Source organism: Pogona vitticeps, chromosome 4, assembly GCF_051106095.1.
Source record: "Pogona vitticeps strain Pit_001003342236 chromosome 4, PviZW2.1, whole genome shotgun sequence".
Taxonomy (NCBI): domain Eukaryota; kingdom Metazoa; phylum Chordata; class Lepidosauria; order Squamata; family Agamidae; genus Pogona; species Pogona vitticeps.
Genome location: NC_135786.1, coordinates 212,157,459 through 212,180,117, shown reverse-complemented (window position 1 = coordinate 212,180,117; position 22,659 = coordinate 212,157,459). Strand labels below are relative to the sequence as shown.

Here is a 22,659-nt window from a genome sequence, read left to right as displayed (position 1 = left end):
GACTTATGGCAAAAAGGTCAGAAGATCGCTCGAAGGCTGTCCACAGAAACATCCGTTCAACTAGCCCTGAGTACTGACAGGATGGAAAAGTTTCCAGCAGCTCAAGGGGCTGTTTTACTATAAAAACAGCTCCTAGTCAGCTAGAATTTCGTGGAAGCAACAAGTCAAAACCTCTGGTTTGCATCCACGCTCCTACAACCTTGAACCGTGTTTTCCTGAACTCCTGACTCTGGACTTTGACCTTGGACTACGTTGTGTGTTTGACTCTGGACTCTGACCTTGGACTATGTTCTGTGAGTTGGTTTGGTAATTGGATATCGGCTTTGCATTCTTAGTATTCCTGACTTTGGACTGGTTTATCGGACTTCGGCTGTTGTAACCCCCGGGAACGTGACACTCCTAACCCTAAATGCTATTCCACATCCCCAACTGTCTCCTAAATGTCTAACTGTCTCTCTAACTGTCTCACTGTCTCCCTCTGTCCTCTTGGTTCCGCCCCCTCCTGTCCTCTCATTGGCTCCTCCTCTTGATCTTCCACTGATGGACAGGTCTGATGTGGGGTTCCGCTACACTACCCTATAGACAAAGGGCAATATTATTTGAACACTGACTTTTTCATAATCTCAGTGAGAAGCAGTGACTGAAATTTTAGAAGTACTGTATTATTTTCAGTATTTAGCCAAGAAGATTGTCGAAGAAATTCAAAGGATGGCCTGAAACTCAAAAAATGGCCTGCACTGGTGTACTGCAATGGGGACTGACTGTCCCCTTCAGACCACTGAGGATGAAAACATTAACATTAGATCCCTGCTTAAGTGACATTGCAAGGACTTGAAATATGACTCTGCAGCAGAGTTTCCTATGTATTTACTTTCATCATGGATACCTAAAGACTCTTTGTGTTGCAAATTACATTCCTTCCAGGGCAAGCAATAAATCAAAATATCAAAACATCTCTTCTGTGGAGTTTAATTTTTATAGGAATCACACAAAGAATAAGTTTGGAAACCTACCTTGCTTGTTCCTTTAAAAGTGAATCTAGTAGGAAATTGTGTTGTGTCCAGAATCTGTGATGCTAAACCTGGCTGATCACCATAGTATAGCCATGGAAGGTTCTGCCTCCTGGAAACAGTTACATAATGTTTATTGCAGCCTACACTTTGTGACTGATTTCTATAAAATAGACAACACAGGAATCCAAAGGATATACGCTAGAAGGGACATACCAAAATGATACTGAATGAACAGTACCATGTCCAGCGGTATTTGCAAAGACATACTGAAAGAGACCACAAGCATCAGTGATAGTAGAGCTCCAGCTATGCATGTTCATCACACACATGTTTCCAAGTGCTTGGCAAGATGTTAGGTTGGAGTATAACTGCAAGGCAATACATAAAAGATGATTACTGCCAGACCGTAGATCAATGCCATGAAATAAATGTGTAAACTTTGAAAACTATTTCTGTCACTATTCATCTTCAGTTTTTTCCCATAGCTGTAATCTTGACTTCCTGTATGAACAAAGAGAATGTGATACATCTTTTGAAATTCTTCTTTCATCAGCAGATTTTTACAACTTTGGGGGAATCCACAGATGAACTGAGAAAAAAAACGTCTTCTTGTTTTTATGCAATGGGATCATCCAGTGGATCTGAGTCCCTCCTGTTTGCAAGTGGCAATTTGCCACTGCTGATGACACCATCACTGATGCACAGGTAGATCTGCACAACAGAATTTCAGCTACAGTGGGGTCTTGACTTGAGAACTTAATCCGTATTAGAAGGCAGTTCTCAAGTCAAAAAGTTCTCAAGTCAAATCTGCATTTCCCATAGGAATGCATTGAAAACCATTTAATCCGTATCTGGTCTTTTCCGTCCATAGAAACTAATGGGAAGCTGCTATTCTGCCTTCGACCACTAGAGGGGGATATTTTGTTTCTTTTTTTCTTAGGTCAAGAAAGGTTCAGGGAAGGCAGGGAAAATACAGTCCGGGCAGTACAGTACCAGGCAGTCTGAAGACTGTCTCCCAATCCACTCTCTAAACTCTGGGAGGAGTGAGGAAGCAGACAGGCACCCTTTCCACTGGCCAACAGTTAACTGAAAGTTCACTTTTTCCACTTTCCCTGCCTCCCACGTGGGTTTTTTTCAGTTCTTAACTCAAATCTAAGTACTTAAGTCAAGTCAATATTTTCCTATGAGAGCGGTTCTTAAGTCAAAATGTTCTTAACTCAAGCCGTTCTTAAGTCAAGACCCCACTGTATTGACTCATATAAGGCTCTATGGAAACCTTTCATTAAGGGCACGGCAGAAATGATTTACATAAATAAATGTATCTACTCCCTGATCTGTGGTAAAATTAGACAACATTCAGAAAATGTTTAGGCCAAAACTGTATATTCTGAATCCCATGACATTTTCTTTCTTTTCTAAAACAAAATTGGGAATAGGCACTCAGTTACACAGGAGAGGTAGAAAAAAATTGATAAACTCGTATTTTGCTGACAAGCTGAAACCACCCTTCCAGACACACGTTCCCTGTGAAACATGTAGGTTGACACAGAAAGTTAAAACTCTATCATTATAATTTGTACGTATTAATATATTTATCTGTAATTTCAGTGAACAGAAAATCCTTATCCAAAACTTACCCAGCAAGCAGCTGCTGATGCTTGCAAATTGTTTGAAAACCATGCTGATAGCAAGGTGATACCCTGTGAAAGAAAAGAGAATCAGTACTGCAGATGTCTTTGTGCAGTTCTATGCAAGTGTCCTCAGGAATGATCTCCACTGGGTTTGCTGAAGCCAAAATATTGATTTCTTGTGGAACATACTCATAACGACAGGTACATAAATCATAAGAAAGATTTTTGTTTTCATAACAGGGCCGGTGTTGTGATTACACATTGCTATTTCCCTCAATCACTGCCTCAAATCTGAGCAGGAACTCTAAATGGGAAGGAGTTTTAATACTCCTTTTAAAAGTACTACATGCTGAACCATCAGTCCTTTATCTCCTTGATTCCAAAGTGTCCTTATAACATTTTCTAAAAAAGAGATACAGTCTACTTGATACTTTGAGAACACATTTTTAGAACACTGATGCCAACAGGGTAAAAGGACATGTGTCTTTTTCTTCTAGCACTTAATAAAAATGTGGACTAATTGGGGAAAGTGCTACTTTAAGGTGGAACAGGTTGCCCATTCTTCAAGGAGTATTTTTTTTTAAATATTACTGTGGTAGCAGAAGACTGGAATGTGTATGAGCATGCAAACATATATTAAATATTCTGAGTGCTTTTGCTACTTTTGAATCTCTGCATTTAGAACTTTTTTCTGGTTTGGGGGTAAACTCCTGGTAGTAGGCAGTATGCAGAATTTAAAGGCTTGTACGAGGAAGCACATATATTTGGTAAGGCGAAAGGTTACCTGTTTGATGGAGCACAATTAAGGTATCTAAATGATTAAATTATCATGTGTGATTGTTGTGCAAACAGACAACTAGATAAATGGATGGCTTCAGCATTTAGTGCCACCATAATAAATACAGAATAATTCTATTTTTATAATGTGCATAACAATATGCACTCATATTGTGGTTGAGGACTTCGTGTGTGTGCATGGTCATTTTACATTGTAAACTTCCTTTAGCATAATGTCTGCAAACATGCATGATACAAATGAAGGGACTATGACTTACTAGGCTTCCAAAACGAACAGTTGCAATTCCCTTTGGAGGGAAATTTCCGGTGCCCCTGAAACATAATCCACCTGTCTGAAAATACAAAATTGAAAGTATTAGCATACTTTCTTTGAGGGATAGACAGTTGAATCCAGAATATTACCAATTGGGAAAATGATCTTAGTACTTATGCAAAGACTGCAGATGAAACAAGAGTTGCAACTCATGAAAAGACAGGTAAAGGGATCCTCACTGTCTCCTTTACCCTGAGACTTCCTGCATCATTTGTAGCGTGGAACATTGTTCCCCCCTTCCCATTTCTGCAAGCAGGGATCTTCTACTCACACAGTTGTCTCTTGATCTAATTCAGAAGTTCAATGTTGTGCCATCAGACATTTGTGTATATAAACTCCCTCTCCATACTACAGCTCATTGTGAAAGGCCTCTGAGGCTTTGGTGATGCTCAGGAAGAACCATGGATATGATATGTGGGAAAGAACTAATGTATGGTCAAACCTCTTGTATGGGATATGATCCTTTCTGTTTTCTTACATGGCGTTTTGTCGCACTTACTAGAATATTTGGCTCGGAACAGGTACATGATTTGTTCACACTGATGAACGTTGGCTCACATCTTATACACCTACAAAAGATAAAATATGATGAATATGATGAAGTTGCTCTACAGAGGTAAAAAGTTTCTTTTAGATTGAAAACAAGGTAAATTGCAAACTGCCAAGAGAATGCAATGTGATGGTATAGAAGCAGGACACTTTGCTTTATTTATTCTTATTTCTTGTGTACTGTGTCATCTTCTTAGAGACCTATTCCACTGTTTGTCCGCTGTGATTCAAATAAATCTTTCAAACTAATTTCACTTCTGAATAGATGATGATCCTCTATGGTTACACCTTAAGCAATAGGGCTGACATAGACCTTTATTTTCCACCACCGTACAAGTGGTTGGCCATACTATGACACTGGACTTTTAAAAAGCAAAGAAGATCTACAAGCGAGAAAACATAAATTCAAGATATGAACATGTAAAATTATAGTAAGCCATTAAGATGTGGGTACCAACATGTATGTCCTAAACATGGCCCCCATGTCTAAAACAATGACAAATACAGGATTCAACAAAGCAGGCTTTTCATGCCTAAGCATAGTGGAAAGAAATAGTATATTTGCATGATTTTTCCCCAGTTTAATCAATTGTGACAATAAATTATCTCAAATACCTGTGAAATAATCTGTATCTCAAATAGTATAATATCATTTTAAAACACATGGATGCTATGCAAATTTTGAAACTGTTATCACAACATTTTGTAAATTTTTATCAATTATCTTTACTTTTGGTTTGCTATATTTCAATGTGAGTAAATAAACATTAATCAAGCGCCTTTCTGAAAACTATATAGACTCCTCCAAAACGCCTTACCTATTATTTAATGCATTCGGAGTAGTAAATGACTGCTCTTTTCCATTACACTGAACACATAATGCAGCTTTTAGCAATGCACCACTAGTGTCTCTTTCCACTGGAAAAAAAAGGAATGTAAAGAAAAAGCAGGTCAATATTTCATTTTATCTCTGCAGGTATTCAGAAATTCAGTATTTAAGAGCAATTTTACTGAAGCCAGTTTTTGTTGACAAACATTAGAAATTTATCCGATCAAAGGAAGATCCCAGTGTAAAGCCTTGGAAAGCAATTCTATCTAGATTTGATAGTGTTGAGTAAGACAGACCTCTTGTTTGACAACATGAAGAAATTCAATGGCATTTCATTTACCAATAGGCTAAAATATGAACTGTCGTCTTTTCTGATAAGTGGAAGTGCACCAAAACACAGGGGTTGACAAATCCAGTCCGCAGCCCAGTACTGGTCCGTGGGCTTGGCAGAACCGGGAAACGGGTGCGGATCTCCACTCTCCCTCACATGCATGGTAGGCGAGACACGCTCACGTGGGGGGGCATGTTGCGCATGTGCATGAGTGCGACACGCCCCCCCCCCCCGCAGGTCCAATACGTGCCCCGGGCATAACATGCCCACCGCGCTTGCGCAGGGGTGCCCCCCCCACATGGATCACGTTCCCCCCAACCAGTCAGCAGCCCCAAAAAGGTTGAGGACCACTGCCAAAACAAACCAAACACCTTTTACCTGTTGGTTGTTCTCCTGAGATTAGAACCTGGTACTGTGATTTATCTTTCCCTTAGAAAGCCAAGTCAACAACCCAGTTTGTCTGTTTTTTTTTGGGGGGTGGCTTATTGATGAAGGATGAAGGAGACAAGCCAGAGCACCAGTTTCAGACACTACAACCTGCAAACCATAGAGGAAGCTCTATGGTTTAACTATTCCTGTGAGTAATCATCTCTGATAAGCCAGGCTTCTTATAGCACCTGAAAGTGCTCTTAAATTTATACTACTTTTTTACTCTTATTACTACTCTATTATTGGTTGTATGATGGCATTTTTCATTTTAGCTAAAACACCAATGGTACAATAACTATACAGTATTCTGTTTCTCTTGGCATTTCTTATGGAGAAATCAAAGATACAGGACTGCATTTTAACAGCAGGACTACCTCTGTGTGCAAAACTCATTTTCTGTGTCTGGAAGTTCCTGAAATTTGTGGAATGAAAACTCTGGATACAACCCATAGCACATGCTCAACATAAAATTCTCTATGAGGAAAAATCAGACACTGGCAAGTAACTTCTCAGAAATCTTACCTAAAATCTCATTAACAGGGCATTTACATTTTCCTTCAGCAGTTAGGTCACTAGGGCAAGAAATGCATTGCCATCCATCTTGAGTAACTCCACTCTAAACAAACAATTTTTTTAAAATAAATCACTACATTCACTGAAAAATATTGCACCTATAATTTACTTATAAAAAATGTTTTGATTTATTACACATGAATCAGTTACCATGATTTCTGGACATTTCTCACAGGAGATAGAAGATCCACCCTGATCAGAAACTGTCTTGTATCCTGGCAGACACGTGCAGGAGGTACCTGAAATTATGCAACAGCTTGTTATTTTAGCTACAACTAGGTTGGTTCTAGTAATACTGTATTAAAGTACTGTAAGTTTCCTAGAAGGGTCATGACTTTGTGCCTGTGTCCGGTTCCTTGCTAACTGATGACCTCTGAAGAGATCTGGGTGATAAAGGTCATTCTTTCACAGGGTTGCCTTAAGTCAAAGGCGACTTGGCACCACACAGGGGCAGGAATGAGATCTGGGTTCAAACCCCAGCCTCCAATACGAAGCTCAATGAGAGAGGCCCCCATCACACGCAACCTCGCCTAAAATATACGTTTAAGAAAGAAATACCAATGAGCGTGATGGGGACTTCCAAGCTACTTCCACAAAGCATAGGGTTTCCTCCCCCTAAAGTAGGGAAGACGGCGATAGTAAAGAGTAAGAATTAATAATGAGAATTGGCGCGGTATCATGAAAGCTGAAGTCCTGAAGCGTCGGGAGAGGGAGAGGTCCCAGCCTGCCAACCCTCTCCTACAACGGACCGTGCTGCGAGTGAGCAGTGCTTCTGCCACCTCCGTCCTACTCGGGAGGGAAGGATGATGGCGGATGAAGGTATCCAAGCCTCTGAAGGAGACCTGGTCTCCACAAAAGGTCCCCTCCCCACCCCACGGGGCAGCAGTGGCTGGTTCCCTTCAGAGGCACCGGGCGAGAGGGGACGTCTGACGGGCAGGAGGAGGACCAACCGGAGTCGCGGCCGCCTCAGTGGCCTCACCCGAAGTACTTTGTCTTTGGAAGGCTCCGCACTGCCCGCACGACAAGTTGGCGATATCGAAGTACTGCGATTCACCGCAACCCTGAGGCCGGCGCAAGGGGAGGAAGAAGCCCGGGGTGCCCGAAAGTCCAGCGCTCAGGGGAAGCAAGAGCAGCGCCATGTCGAGCCAGCGCCTCCCCGTCGCCATGGTTACTGAGTCCTTAATCCCGCCCCATTCTGCGGCGAAGTAACCAACGAACGCAACCTTCACTGGTTTGGAGGGGCGGTCCCCGAGGCTTGTGCCTACGGAAAGCCAGAGGGGTTAATATTAACCACTCTCCCGTCCAATAAAACAGAGGTCGAGGGATTAATAGTACATTTATTGAACGGCTGCTCGCCTCTGCTGTCAAGGCATCTGCGTTATGGCGGTCTTATCACTGTGTGACAATATCCTCTGTTTGGCTCTTGACTGCCCAAGGCCATGGCTTCCTTTAGATTAGAATATTATTGTTAAGTACAGTATTTGACATTTTTGTGCCCAAGTGAAGATATTATCCAGCCTGGTGGCTGTCGACTATGGGCAACACGTTTTTTTTTTCATTTTTGGATTGTAAACTGCTTTTGCCAGATATAAACAGAAACATAGGGTATTAAAAGGTTATTGTTGGTTGCATGGGGCAGAAATGGATATCTAGAAACGTAATCTTATTTATTTACTTTAAATATTTTTATACAGTATTGGCTTTCTGTTTAAAACGAGCGCAAGGTGGCCTTTAAAAGCCAATACTGAAAAATTAAAAACAGTAATTATACAAATATTTTAAATGAATCACACAAGTACTACACTAAAAAAAGGTAAAGCAAAATCGAAAATGGATTCAGGACATGTTAGCCGTTAAGCCGTGTCCGACTCTTCATGACCCCATGGACCAGAGCACGCCAGGCCCTCCTGTCTTCCACTGCCTCCCGGAATCGTGTCAAATTGCTGTTGGTATCTTCGATGACATTGCGTAACCTTCTCGTCCTCTGTCCTCCCTTCTCCTCTTGCCGTCACAATTCTAGGCATAGCACTCGGTTTAAAACCCCTCTCAGATAGTAAACCGCTAAGCGAAAGAGTTTGTTGCAGCAAAATAAACAAAAAAATTTAGCATGATTAAGGGAGAGATGTGCTGTATATCATGTAGAATGTTCATTGTATTCTGCCCACTGATGATTGAAGTAGATAGCAGCCGTTAAAACTGACGCGTATATAGAAGTACCATGTAATACCTATCCGGGGCAGATAAGGGAGGATTGTAAAATGGAGTACAACTGGTGAGCATCCACATTCTATGCACATCAAAGGCCCACCCCAGATAATAATGTACTAAATGTATAGGATTGCTGTCGTAACTAATATTTATCACGTTTTTTTAATTATGAAAGCTGCCTTCGTGTTTTCCTTAGGAGAAAAGCAAGTAAGAAATATTATAAATAAATAAAATTGTCAGCATTAAAGTTGTGTAATTTAGTAGCCACGATTTTTGTCTTTTCAGTGTTCACTTTCAGTCCTGCTTTGACACTTTCTTCTTGCACTTTCACCAGAAATCACTAAGTATTTCGTTCGAGCCATATCAGAAACTTATTTGTAAAGCAAGGACTGTGCCAAGGTTTACTGCTAGATGACCTCAGGAGAAGGTGAAATATATGCACGTTTATGTTAGCATTTTAGCACTTGAGAAAGGACAGTGTAGAAAACCGACTGTTGACACTCCAGTCCTAACGCTAGGAGAAAAAAGCTGTTTTTGCTGCGCAAGAACCCAGTTACTAAGCTCTCAATCTTCCAAAGAAGCCTCAACTCTCTTTGTATGCAAATAAAAATTAAATTAAAAATAAATAAAGACAAAATCAATATATAGCAGTTAACTTTAAAGGTGCTCCAACATCTCTTTTTCCACCTTTTTGTTTTGTTTTTCTTGTTGAAACGCTGTTTTCAGGGTAAGTCATTGGTACCGGAAGAAGTCGTTAAACTCCGACGTGATTGGGGAAGGCCTGAGTTTCCGGTGCCGTTCAGGCATGCGTGTTTGGTACCGTCGGCGGAAGTGGGTTTTTTTTCTGCGGGCAGCCGGGCGGGCGCGGGGAGGGGGGTAACCGTTCGCCCTCTCTTGAGGCGGGGGCGGGGGGAGACTGTGGCCGGCGCTTTGTTTCTCCTACCGGTGACTTTGGCGGAGGGGAGCGGCGGTCCGTTTTTCGGTGGCCCTGTGGGCGAGCGAGACACGTCAGCAGCCCCGGGGAGCGGAGGACGAAGGGGGCCGGGAGGGAAGAAGCCCGGGAAAGGGCCGAAGTATGCGGCCTGAGGAACTTGAAAGTAACCGGGTTTGGGTTCCTTTCTTTCCCTGAGGAGAGTCGCAGGGCCGGGGTGCCCTCGGTGGGTCTCTGTACCGGCCCGGACCTGGTTAGTACAAGCGGGATGTGACCGGGCCGTGGCAGTGTTGTCCTTGGGGCTTTTGTGTGTGTGTGTGTGTCTGTGGCTTCGGCAGGAAGCCTCTGAGCTTTTCCAGGCCCGACGCTTTTCGTCCCGCACCTTCTGCTGCTCCCGCTCGCGCGTAGAGAGATATGGGCCGAGATGATTCCTGCTGGGTTTTAATTTAATTGGACAACCGTCTTGTCAGATCTGCTTTGATTGGGATTCCTACGCTGAGCACGAGGTTGGACTCGATGGCCTTAGCGGCCCTTCCAACTCCGTTATTCCGTGTTTCTAATGTAAGAGCTTTTAGTTTAGGGAGAAGTGATAATGCCATCCAGATGGCTACTGTGGTCGCGCTGATATCTTGCTTATTCTGGTGTGGAAGCTTGGTTCGTAAGAAGTTGCAGCGTTGTTAACGTTGTTCTCTTTTGCGCGGTGTTATTCCTTTCGAGCTGCGGTGGAGAAGAAATAACTCTGCTTTGTCAACTTCCGAAGCCGTTAAGGGACGTCCTCGGTGTCACAAAATCTGTTCTGCAAATATATTTAGGTTGCTGCTTTCCCCACGTATTCTCGGACCACTGATATGGGTCTTGTGGACAAGAGTACCTAGATCACATTAACTGATTTCGCATACTTGGTTTAAAGCGTTATGTGGACATTCTTAAAGTAGAGCTTTAGCAGTAGTCTATGCTGTTTTCCCGTAGTGTATATTACATATTCTTATACTAAGAACAACAAAAACCTACTCCTGAAAGAATAATATTTTTTACGGAGGTATACCTGAAGAGGCCCACATCCGTTACATTTTATATCAACAGGTTACCTTTCTTTTGATAAGATATAACTAGTATCTTCAGTTTCACTCACTCACTGTAGTACTTTTTGGTTCCATTTCATTTTGAGAAAATTCAGTACAATAACTTTAATATTCTGTTTCATTAAAGGATGGTTGTGAGTCTGTGAGCACAGGCAATCTATCACACTTTGTTTTTATTCTACTTTCGACTGATCAAGAAGGAAAAGATTTGGTAAAATACAAAAACTACAGTTTCTGAAATCATTATGCCTGGATATCTTTGAGTTCTATCATGCTGTACATTCTAGATGGCAGATTGATTTGACTTTGTGACTTCCTAGGAAAGAGTAGACTCTGATAATGGATAGTTAAAGGATAGGCGTATTTGCAGCTTTTTTAATGGAAGCATTTGCTTTTGCTTGCTTTTTCTAAGGCATACAAGGGAATAAAATGCATTAAGGATTTCTTAATTGGGAGTTATTGTTCTGTGGACACATACATCGTTACATTTAAATGACATTTAGTATCTAAGTGCAGTAACATAATGGGCAAAAGTTTGTTGCATGACTATATGGACATAACTTGCCATTTTGTCAGTGGTAGCGATGATAGTCCTGAGGTGGGAGTGCTAACCCAGGAACACTACTGGTAGTGTATTGTGGATTTGGTGATGAAATTGAATTGCATAATTCCTATCATGCTTATGCAGGAATCTTGTACTTGCACAAACAGGATTTTGCTCATAACCTATTGGTTTTTTGCCATGACCATTTTATTTGTTTTTTCAAGAGCTGTTTCAGATTTTAACTATCCAATCCTATGCATACCTGCTCAAAAGTAAGCTCTAGTGATTTCAGTGGGTCCTATTCCCAAGTAAGTGCATAAAAAATTAGAATGTAAAGAACTGAAATGTAGAAAGAAATACTTACAATAAATAGTATCAGTTTGCTGTATTTTTGTCTGTGGTATTTCTGGAAACTGATTTGCCCAGGAATATTTGGAATAAGTAAAAAAATTCTAAAGAGGAATTCAGAATATCCTGGCATTTACTGTCACAAGTTTTTGACACACAACTTTGCTTACTGGTTGTGTACTGTGTGTAATTTCACACCTTTTAAGACCTCTCTTAAATATTCTTTTCCTTTCCTTATACTATAAACAGTGGGCAATAAGTGTTGGCTAAATTGCGCCAAGCGATAGGTAACATGGGGGAACGTAGTGGCATTGCGGGTTAGCTGCAAAGCCTCTGGGCTGCAAGGTCGTCAGACCAGCAGTTTGAATCCACGCAATGGAGTGAGCTCCCTTTGCCTGTCCCAGCTCCTCCCAACTTAGCAGTTCAAAAGAATGAAAATGTAAGTAGATAAATAGGTACCACCGCAGTAGGAAGGTAACATCATTCTGTGTCTAGTTGCACTGGCCACGTGACCATGGAAACTGTCTACGGACAAATGCTGGCTCTATGGCCTAGAAACAGGGATGAGCACTGGCCCCTAGAGTCAGACACGACTGGGCAATTGTCAAGGGGAACCTTTAGGTTTACCTATAGGTAACATAGCAGGGACAACATGGTAATGAGTTAAACATCTCTGATTATTTTTGAAATTTGTAAAATGGGTTTTGGTTAGTTAGGAAGAAAACACAGCTGGGAAATATAGCAGATATAACACACTGATTGTAGTGTTTTACATTAGATAATGGCCTAACAAATCTTGGCTAATATTGAGTTCACTGAGACAGGTTTTAAACAAATGTACTGTATATATTTTATCTCAGCGCTATATCTAGTGCAGTGTCCAAATAAATTAAAATGATTTGAAATTTGCAATCTGTGTATTGCAGTTGCAGTATTCTCGTGGAACACTATGTGTCAAATGCATTTCTCTATATAATATAAAAGAATCATTTATTTTAACTTTAGCACTGTAATCTTGTATGTACTTATTTGAGAGTAAGTTCTGATGAACTTAGTAGATCTTACTTGCAGAGAATTGGGCTGCACTATTTTCCATTATGGCCTCTTTGTGTTTTTAGAACTTGTTACAAGAGTGTTCTGATAAATATCTTGTGTAGATTTTATGTGACAGTACATTGTGTGATGCTTTTACAGTTTGTGTTCTAGAGTACGGAGTTGAAAGATTATGAGGAATTTTTGTAGATTGGTAGTGTGATGGCAGATTTGTGGAAGAAGTGGAAAGACTATTAATATGTTTTCCTGGAATTTTTGGTTTTTGGATTTATTATTTTTTTTATAATATGACATGTCTACAATACAGCACTCATACCACTGAGCATCTGATCACTGTCTTTCCAAGAAAAAGAATTTCAGCAGACCTGGACACTTCTGTCTTTTTGTGTGAGATTCCACCTTTCAACAACTCTGGACACTGAAGAAACTTTATGCGGATCTCTGAAGGAGTGATTACAAGCTTATTTTCAAGGCTTACTGAAATTAGCTTTAATGGGAGAGTATCCTCTCAAAATGGATATGCCAAGATGCTGTTTTGTTGAAATTCATTATTTATGTCTTGTGAGTTTTTTGTTTGTGTTTTGTAGAAGTCTGGATTGGGACCAGAACTTTGTATAAAACCATCAATTTTTTTTAGTTGGTTACTCTTGGCATTGGTCAAAGATATTCCTCAGTAATGAGACATGATATGTAAACCTACTTATTGGCCATTAATCATGTTTTTCTTTCCACAGTTAAGGTGATTTCACAGACTTTAATCAGGCCTTTGAGGAAGAAACAGGTAAGCTTCTAAAACATTAATGCTTCTGTTGTCTGAGATGATTTCTTTCTGAAAGACTTGTGGCAGGAGAGGAAGTACAGATTGGATGTCCAGATCATGAGGAAATGATACATCATAGGGACTGGATGGCTTAACGTTGGTTGTTAAGAAGTGGAGTGTTTGGCAAAGACACAGGACTAGAGATAACTTCTGGTTTAATATCCTCATAAAAGTTGTGATGGCCTGTATATGTGCAGTGAAAGATTTCTTTATCTTCATTAGAGCCAGTTAGAATTACTGAAACTGTTTTGATTATTTGGAATGCTGATGGAACACTCAGAATTTCAGGATGAATAATTGTTAGCAAGCTTTATGATTAAATAGGCTTCTTGTGGTTTCAGTTGAGTTATTCTTTGATTTTGTATACTAGGTTGAAGGTGGACATTTCTGTTTTAAATGGTAGAGTGTGAGGTGTAGTACTTTTTCAGTGTCTTAAAGGCTTGCTATTGTGTGTTTTATACACAGGTGGCTTGCTGTGGGTTGAACTCAGAATGGCTGTAGTCATCCGTTTACAGGGGCTTCCTGTTGTTGCAGGCCCTGTGGATATTCGCCATTTCTTCTCAGGATTGAATATCCCTGATGGTGGTGTATATATTATTGGAGGAGAAAAGGGGGAAGCTTTTATCATATTTGCAACAGATGAAGATGCACGGCGAGCAATGAGCTATTCAGGAATATCTATCAGGGGTTCACGTATCGAATTGTTTCTTAGCAGCAAGACAGAAATGCAGCATATAATAGAAATTAATAGGAAAATATTTGATCGTGGTGGAAAAGAAACAGTAACTGGCTCTAGGCGGACAGGTTCTAATAACCCTGGGGCCTCTGGAGTTGGCAGCCTTTCAAATGTAGTTGCAGCCCTTAAGAAAGGAGTGGACAAATCTAGCTATAGTTCTGTGGATTTCTCACAGCGTGAATTCCATTCCAGCGGTTCCCGAAACAGCAGTAGGGAGATCGCGCAAGCAAACTATAAGCAGCCCAGGAGAGAGTCCTCAGGAAGATACACCCATTCAAAATCTCCTACAAGGAGGGTTATGGCATGTAGTCACTCCAGGTCTCCTCCAAGGAGAATTATGGCATGCACTCGTTCAAGGTCTTGTTCTCCATCAGGGAGGATTATGACACATACCCATTCAAGATCTCCATCAAGAAATAATACTGCACGGACTCATTCACGGTTTTCACCAAGGAGGATTACAGCACGGAGCCATTCAAGGTCTCCATCAAGGATGGTTACAGCACAGACTCATTCACGGTCTTCACCAAGGAGGATTACAGCACGGAGCCATTCAAGGTCTCCATCAAGGAGGGTTACAGCACGGACTCATTCACGGTCTTCACCAAGGAGGATTACAGCACAGAGCCATTCAAGGTCTCCATCAAGGAGGGTTACAGCACGCACTCTTTCACGGTCTCCACCAAGGAAGATTACAACACGGATCTATTCTAGGTCTCCACCAAGAGGGATTGCAGTACGGATCCATTCCAGGTCTTCGCCAAAGAGAGTTACTACACATTCTCATTCACCATTTTCTGGCTCAACCCATTCTCTTTCATCTCATAACAGGGAGTACTATGTACGTGTACAAAATCTGTCACCTGTTGGTGATAAGGATGAATTGAGATTATTCTTTGGAGAGCTGGATATTTCTGATGATTAGATTGTATTCTTAAAGCCACGTAGCCATAGAAGCAGGGATGCAATTGTGACTTTCAAATCACTCAGAATATATGAGGTTGCACTCAAATATCACAAGTGGCATCTTTACCCTCAAAAGGTTCACCTTTTCCCCATTTCCAAAACGGAAGCATTTCAGTTAATTGGATCTTCAGAAACTACAAGATCACCAGAAGGACATTACCATAGGAGGGGAAAAAACGATCAAGATCAACATTCTGGCTCATATACATGTTTATATGTAAGAAATTTTCCATTTGATGTGACAAATGTTGAAGTGCAGAAGTTTTTTGCAGGATTTAATATTGACGACAGGGATATTCGTTTGCTGTATGATGACAAAGGAGCTGGACTGGGAGAAGCGTTAGTCAAATTTAGATCTGAAGATGAAGCACGGAAAGCTGAAATTTTAAATCGTAAGCATTTTTTGGGAACGGAAGTACTCCTGAGAAGCATATCTGAGGAACAAATGCGAGAGTTTGGTATCAATGTTCCATCAGTATTAAATAAAAAGATGCAGGATCATCCCTACACAAATAAAAAAGGTAAACTTCATTCTCAGGTTGAATCCATGCAGGGAAATGTAAAGCATCCATGGTATTATAATCATTCAGCTGATGATTTAAAGTATCCATCTGATCACAGACATCCACCTGATGATTCAGTCTGTTCACCTGATCATGTTAGAGTCCATCCCACATTTACAGATGTTGGTGAAAGAATTCCTGGAATTTTCCCAGATGGACATACTGTGCCTGACTCTGATTTCAGGAGTGGCTCAGATCGTGTCACAGTGATTAAATTAAGGAATATACCATCGGAAGTCTCACGTGATGAAGTTCTGGATTTTTTCTATGGCTACAAGATCATACCAGAATCTCTTTTTATGCAGCAGAATGAGTATGGCATGTTTTCTGGTGACGCTCTTGTTGCCCTGATAAATTATGATGAGGCAGTGGCTGCTGTTAATGAACTTAATGATAGGCCAATTGGCGAGTGCAAAATTAGGTTGAGCTTGGTATAAATGAGAAAATGCTTAGGAAGCAAAGCTTACGGTATTAAATTTCTTGAAAAATATATAAAAAGTAAATTCACTGTAAATAGCTATGACTGCTTCTAAAATTAGTGTCTTTTATTGTGAGGGAGTCGGAATGATGTCTTAAGTTCTTTCAGACAGAATTGTATCCCTGGGCAATTCATGAAAGCATGACCTTGCAGTGTATGTTTGTGGTTTGTCTAAATATGGTTTTTGTTGCAGTAGAGTTTTAAATTTCAGAGCTAGAAGTTGTGTATTGTTGTATGTATAAGTTGTCTGTTTTCTTGGCTTCTTGCCCATTATGATGTTCAGTACATTTTCATAATTTCACCTCAGTTTTACAATAAAAGTACATAAATGGAAAGACATGAATTGATATTTGGCTGATTTGTATCCAGTAGTGCCCAATTACACTACTGAGAAGCAGTACAGTGGTGCCTCAACTTATGGAATTAATCTGTATTGGAACGGTGGCCGTAGGCTGAAATTTCCGTAAGTCAAAGCACCATTTCCTATAGGAATGCATTGAAAACCATTTAATCTGTTCCAGCTGAAGGAAAAAATACACCCCACCCCAAATAAAAATAAAACACTGCAAGCCCCTGGGCCTGCAAAAATAAAAATAAATCTCAAGCCAGCTCAAGCCTCCCGGCACTGGGTGACCTTGCCCGGGGGTGAACAGCTGAAGCACCCCGGCCAGTTCAAGCCTCCTCGCGCTGGGCGACCGTGGCCGGGGGCGAAGAGCCGAAGCACCCCGGGCAGCTGAAGCTGCTGCCTCCACCACCTGCACTGCTGCTGCCAGAGCACCCAGTAGGCTCAAGCCTTCCGGCTCTGGGCCACCGCCACCAGATCCCTTTCCCTAACCATTGGTGTGAAAGAGCTACAAAGAAGCAGCCTCTTTGCCACCAACAGTTAGTACTGTAAATTTAAATTTCCTGCCCTTTACCCCTGCCTTTTCCCTTTCGTAAGTGGAAGCTCTGGCCGCAAATAGAAGCAAAATTTTGCGGCTGGAGCTTTCCGTACCTCAAAATTTTCATAAGTGGGGATGTCTGCATGTCGAGGCACCACTGTACTGTATACAGTGGTGCCTCGCACAAAGATGTTAGTTGGTTCCAAAAAAATCAACGTTGTGTGAAACATCGTTCTGTGAAACACCGTTTCCCATAGGAATGCATTGAAAACCGGTTAATCCGTTCCAAATGGAACGGATTGCCGTCCTTGAGGGAAAATCCCCATAGGAAACATCGTTGAGTGAAACCCGGTTCCCCAATTGAAATGCATTGAAGCCGACTCAGTGCATTTCAATGGCTTTGCGAAGTCCTTTTTCGCTCCTGTAAAAGTGTCTTACAATGTTTGGAACCTGTTTTAAATGCTTGCAATGGTTAGCCCACCTCCTGAAACCTATGCAAACTTATTTTGGTGTTGTTCTGACACTTCGTTAATTTGTGGTGATTTTTTGTTTTTCCCCTCATTGAAATGCATGGAGTTCAATGAGGGGAAAAACAAAAAATCACCACAAATTAACGAAGTGTCAGAACAACACCAAAATAAGTTTGCATAGGGTTAAGGAGGTGGGCTAACCATTGCAAGCATTTAAAACAGGCTTCAAACAGTTTAAGGCACTTTTAAATGAGTGAAAAAAGACATCGGAAAGAGCTTTAAATGGGAAACGGAGATCAAAGAGCTCTTTCCGATGCCCCTTTTTGCTCTTGTAAAAAATTGTAGGACACGTTTACAGGAGCGAAAAAGAGGCAGCGTTGTGTGAAAATTCCTCATAGGAAACATCATTGTGTGAGGCGCCAAATTTAACAGAAAAAGGCATCGTTGTGTGAATTCATCATTGTGTGAGGCACCCGTTGTGCGAGGCACCACTGTATTAATATTATGGAAATTCAGGTCACACATTCTGTTGCAGTGTACAGCTTATACCCTACAAAAGTGGAAAATGTTGGTGCTTCTGGAAAATAACATAAAAGAATTTTTAAAATATTTATTTTGTCCTGTGAGGAGTACTCTTTGAATTCAATGAACTCAGATTAGTAATAAGCAGAAATACTCAAATTAAATTTAACAAGAACTAGGTAAGTATAGGAATGTTTATGACTATTAATCAAAATGATATACAGGGTATCTGTACTTTAATTTCCAAGAGCTTCCCAAATGTTTAAGTGTGGGTGATCATGGAACAGAAGGAAGGCAATTAGCCTTAGAGAAAGTACAACGAGCGAGTCCACGACAGATGGACTTTAGGTTCTGAGCCACCAGAACCTAAAGGCAACACCTTGAGAACTCTTTTTATTAACTTCGCATGATTACATAGTACAGTGGTGTCTCGCAAGCACCCGAAGCAGGGAACCGATAATCGCAAAGCGAAATTCCCCCATAGGGAACATCGCAAAGCGATCGCAAAAAATATGTCGGAAAGCGATTTCATCGCTAAACGGAGTACTCACTAAGCGAGGCACCACTGTATGTTGTGAGAACTCAGGATACAAGTTACCTAATTGCCACCAGGATTGGCCAGAGAAACTCTTTGATCTTATGCTCTAGTTCTAAGCGAAAGAGCAGAATGAGGGGTTAATGTGCTCTCTGCCAGGAGTGTGTGCATGTCACTGAAACAGAATGCAAGCTACAACTGTTAAGCAGAGATTTCCCACATTAAAGTGGTGGTAATTGAATATTTCCAACCTTTTACTTCCTTAACAAACGTGTACGAACCTGGAATGTAAGATCTATGAACACTGGTAAGCTGGATGTGGTTAAACAGGAGATGGCAAGAATAAACACTGACACCCTGGGCGTGAGTGAACTAAAATAGACAGGAATAGGTGAATTCAATTCAGACGATAACCATATCTACTACTGTGGGCAAGAATCCCGTAGAAGAAATGGAGTAGCCCTCATAGTCAACAAAAGAGTGGAAAAAGTTGTACTGGGATACAATCTCAAAAATGATAGAATGATTTCAATACAAATCCAAAGCAAACCTTTCAACATCACAGTAATCCAAGTTTATGCACCAACCAAAAATGCTGAAGAGGCTGAAACTGACCAATTCTATGAAGACTTGCAACACATTCTAGAACTGACACCAAAGAAAGATGTTCTCATCATAGGGGACTGGAATGCTTAAGTAGGGAGTCAAAATATAAAAGGAACAACAGAAGTTTGGCCTTGGAGTTCAAAACGAAGCAGGGCAAAGGCTAATAGAGTTTTGTCAAGAGAACAAACTGGTGATCAGAAACACTCTTTCCCAACAACCCAAGAGGCGACTCTACACATGGACATCACCAGGTGGGCAATACCAAAATCAGATTGATTATATTTTCTGCTGCCAAAGATGGAGAAGCTCTTTACAGTCAGCAAAAACAAGAACTGGAGCTGATTGTGGCTCTGATCATCAGCCTCTTATAGCAAAAGTCAAGCTTAAACTGAAGAAAGTAGGAAAAACCACAGGGCTAGTCAGGTATGTTGTTTAGACCAGTGGTCCCCTACCTTGGACCTCCACATGTTCTTGGATTTCAACTCCCAGAAGCTTTCACCACCATCTCTGCTGGCCAGTTCTCGGAATTGAAGTCCAAGAATATCTGGGGGCCCAAGGTTGGGGACCACGGGTTTAGATGTTTAGTCATGTCCGACTTTTCTTGACCCCATGGACCAGAGCACGCCAGGCCCTCCTGTCTTCCACTGCCTCCCGGAGTTTGGTCAAATTCACGTTGATGGTTTCGATGACACTGTCCAACCATCTCATACTGTCCCCTTCTCTTTCCTTCACACTTTCGTAACATCAGGGTCTTTTCCAGGGAGTCTTCTCATGATATGGGCAGTACTGGAGCACTCAGGGTTGATTTCCTTCAAAATGGATATGTTCTCTTTGCAGTCCAGGGGACTCTCAAGAGTCTCCTCCAGCACCACAATTCAGAAGCATCAATTCTTCAGTGGTCAGCTTTCTTTATGGTCCAGCTCTCACTTCCATACATTACTACAGGAAAAACCATAGCTTTGACTATGCGGACCTTTGTGGTGATGTCTCTGCTTTTTAAGATGCTGTCGAGGTGTGTCATCGCTTTCCCCCCAAGAAGAAGGCGTCTTTTAATTTCGGGGCTGCTTTCCCCATCTGCAGTGATCATGGAGCCCAAGAAAGTAAAATCTCTCACTGCCTCCATATCTCCCCTTCTATTTCCCAGGAGGTGATGGGTCCATTGGCCATGATCTTAGTTTTTTTGATGTTGAGCTTCAGACCATTTTTGGCGCTCTCCTCTTTCACCCTCTTTAAGAGGTTCTTTAATTCCTCCTCACTTTCCGCCATCAGAGTGGTATATGCATATTTGAGGTTGTTGATATTTCTTCCAGCAATCTTAATTCCGGCTTGGGATTCATCCAGTCCGGCCTTTCGCATGATGTGTTCTGTATATAAGTTGAATAAGCAGGGAGACAATATACAGCCTTGTCGTACTCCTTTCCCAATTTTGAACCAATCAGTTGTTCCATGTCCAGTTCTAACTGTTGCTTCCTGTCCCACATATAGGTTTCTCAGGAGATAGATAAGGTGGTCAGGCACTCCCATTTCTTTAAGAACTCGCCATAGTTTGCTGTGGTCCACACAGTTGAAGCTTTTCGGTAGTCAATGAAGCAGAAGTAGATGTTTTTCTGGAACTCTCTGGCTTTCTCCATAATCCAGTGCATGTTGGCAATTTGGTTTCTAGTTCCTCTGCCCCTTCGAAATCCAGCTTGTACTTCTGGGAATTCTTGGTCCACATACTGCTGAAACCTACCATGATGGATTTTGACCATAATCTTAGTAGCATGTGAAATGAGTGCAAATGTACGGTAGTCAGAGCATTTTTTGGCACTGCCCTTCTTTGGGATTGGGATGTAGACTGATCTTTTCCAGGCCTCTGGCCACTGTTGAGTTTTCCAAAATTGCTGGCATATTGAATGTAGCGCCTTAACAGTGTCATCTTTTAAGGTTTTAAATAGTTCAACTAGAATGCCATCACCTCCACTGGCCTTGTTGTTAGCCATGGTTTCTAAGGCCCACTTGACTTCATTCTCCAGGATGTCTGGCTCAGGGTCAGCAACCACACTATCTCGGTTGTCCGGGATATCCAAATCTTTCTGGTATAATTCTTCTGTGTATTCTTGCTACCTCTTCTTGATGTCTTCTGCTTCTGTGAGGCCCCTACCATTTTTGTCTTTTATCATGTCCATCTTTGCACAAAATGTTCCTTTAATATCTCCTATTTTCTTTTATTTATTTTTTGTTTGTTTTGTACCCTGCCCATCTGGTCTATAAGACCACTTAAAAGAACTGTTTTTTCCCTTTCTATTCTTTTCCTTTATTTCTTTGCACTATTCATTTAAGAAGGTCCTCTTGTCTCCCCTTGCTATTCTTTTGAAGTCAGCATTCCATATTCTGTAACTTTCCCTGTCTCCCTTGCATTTTGTTTCCCTTCTCTGTTATTTGTAAGGCCTCATGAAAGGCCTGATGTTGGGAAAGTGTGAAGGCAAGAGGAGAAGGGGACAACAGAGGACAAGGTGGTTGGACAGTGTCATTGAAGCAACCAACATGAATATAACCAAACTCCAGGGGGCAGTGGAAGACAGGAGGGCCTTGCGTGCTCTGGTCCATGGAATCATGAAAGGTCAGGCACAACTAAACAACAGTTGTCCAATCATTTGAACTCACCTTATAGCTATGTCACTGGCAACTCGTGTTACAATGGTGCCTCGCAAGACGAGAATAATTCGTTCTGCGAGACCTGTCATCTTGCAAAATTTTCATCTTGTGAGGCGAATTTTCCCATAGGAATCCATTGAAATTTAATGAATGTGTTCCTATGGGCAAAAAACTCTGAAAGAGTCACCAGGTAGGGAGCTGGGGAAGAACCATTGGAGGACTTGCAGGAGTCCCCTGCAACCGTGATCACTGCTTTCAGAGGTCCCCCGGCAGTCTTTCGATGGTGCTAGCAAGCCTTCTTCAACACCATTTTTGAACTTCCCGCCCTTTCCCCCTGCCTTTTTCCATTTGTAGGCTTGGCTCCGATGGTGCTTTTTCAGAGTTTTTTGCCCATGGGAACGCATTAATTAAATTTCAATACATTCCTATGGGAAAATGTACCTCACAAGATGAAATTATCTTCGTCTTGCAGGGCTCAACAAAACTTGCAAGACGCTTTCATCTTGTGAGTTTTTCGTTGCCTGAAGCATTCGTCTTGTGAGGTACCACTGTCCTCTTGGTTGGCTTCCTAAGTCATTTTCTCACCCACTTAAAGTACCCACCAAAAACATCCGATGTGTCAAAAGCCAGTTGTTCATATTGCTGCCTTTTAAAAATAAGGTACAAATTTGCAATAATTAAGAAATGCTTTAATATAAAAATAGAAAAGAGGAATAAAAAAATAAAGAGGCATACATTATTTTGTTAGTACAGTACTTACCTTTGTTGTGTATCATTAAAAAAACAGGACAAGTTTTCAGAGAAATTCGGGAT

At 41.3% G+C, this 22,659-nt stretch overlaps 2 protein-coding genes across 2 annotated transcripts in view; one reads left to right on the top strand and one right to left on the bottom strand.

Annotated features, from left to right (window-relative positions):
- Nucleotides 1–7,650, bottom strand: part of LOC110074783 (meckelin) — a 52,656-nt gene extending 45,006 nt beyond the window's left edge. Inside the window, exons 1-9 of the mRNA XM_072999112.2 lie at nucleotides 7,446–7,650; nucleotides 6,617–6,705; nucleotides 6,416–6,509; nucleotides 5,123–5,222; nucleotides 4,255–4,324; nucleotides 3,700–3,774; nucleotides 2,651–2,713; nucleotides 1,227–1,381; nucleotides 1,014–1,122 (exon numbers count right to left, since the gene is read on the bottom strand). Coding sequence (XP_072855213.2) covers nucleotides 1,014–1,122; nucleotides 1,227–1,381; nucleotides 2,651–2,713; nucleotides 3,700–3,774; nucleotides 4,255–4,324; nucleotides 5,123–5,222; nucleotides 6,416–6,509; nucleotides 6,617–6,705; nucleotides 7,446–7,632 — 942 coding nt within the window. The 5' untranslated portion in view covers nucleotides 7,633–7,650. The remainder of the gene's footprint in view (nucleotides 1–1,013; nucleotides 1,123–1,226; nucleotides 1,382–2,650; nucleotides 2,714–3,699; nucleotides 3,775–4,254; nucleotides 4,325–5,122; nucleotides 5,223–6,415; nucleotides 6,510–6,616; nucleotides 6,706–7,445) is intronic.
- A 1,667-nt stretch (nucleotides 7,651–9,317) lies between these two features.
- LOC110074784 (RNA-binding protein 12B-A) lies at nucleotides 9,318–16,416 on the top strand. Its single transcript, XM_020785357.3, is given in 2 exon segments — nucleotides 9,318–13,413; nucleotides 13,918–16,416. A coding segment is annotated over 1 exon segment (2,211 nt). The 5' UTR covers nucleotides 9,318–13,413; nucleotides 13,918–13,943; the 3' UTR covers nucleotides 16,155–16,416.
- Nucleotides 16,417–22,659: the final 6,243 nt, after the last annotated feature.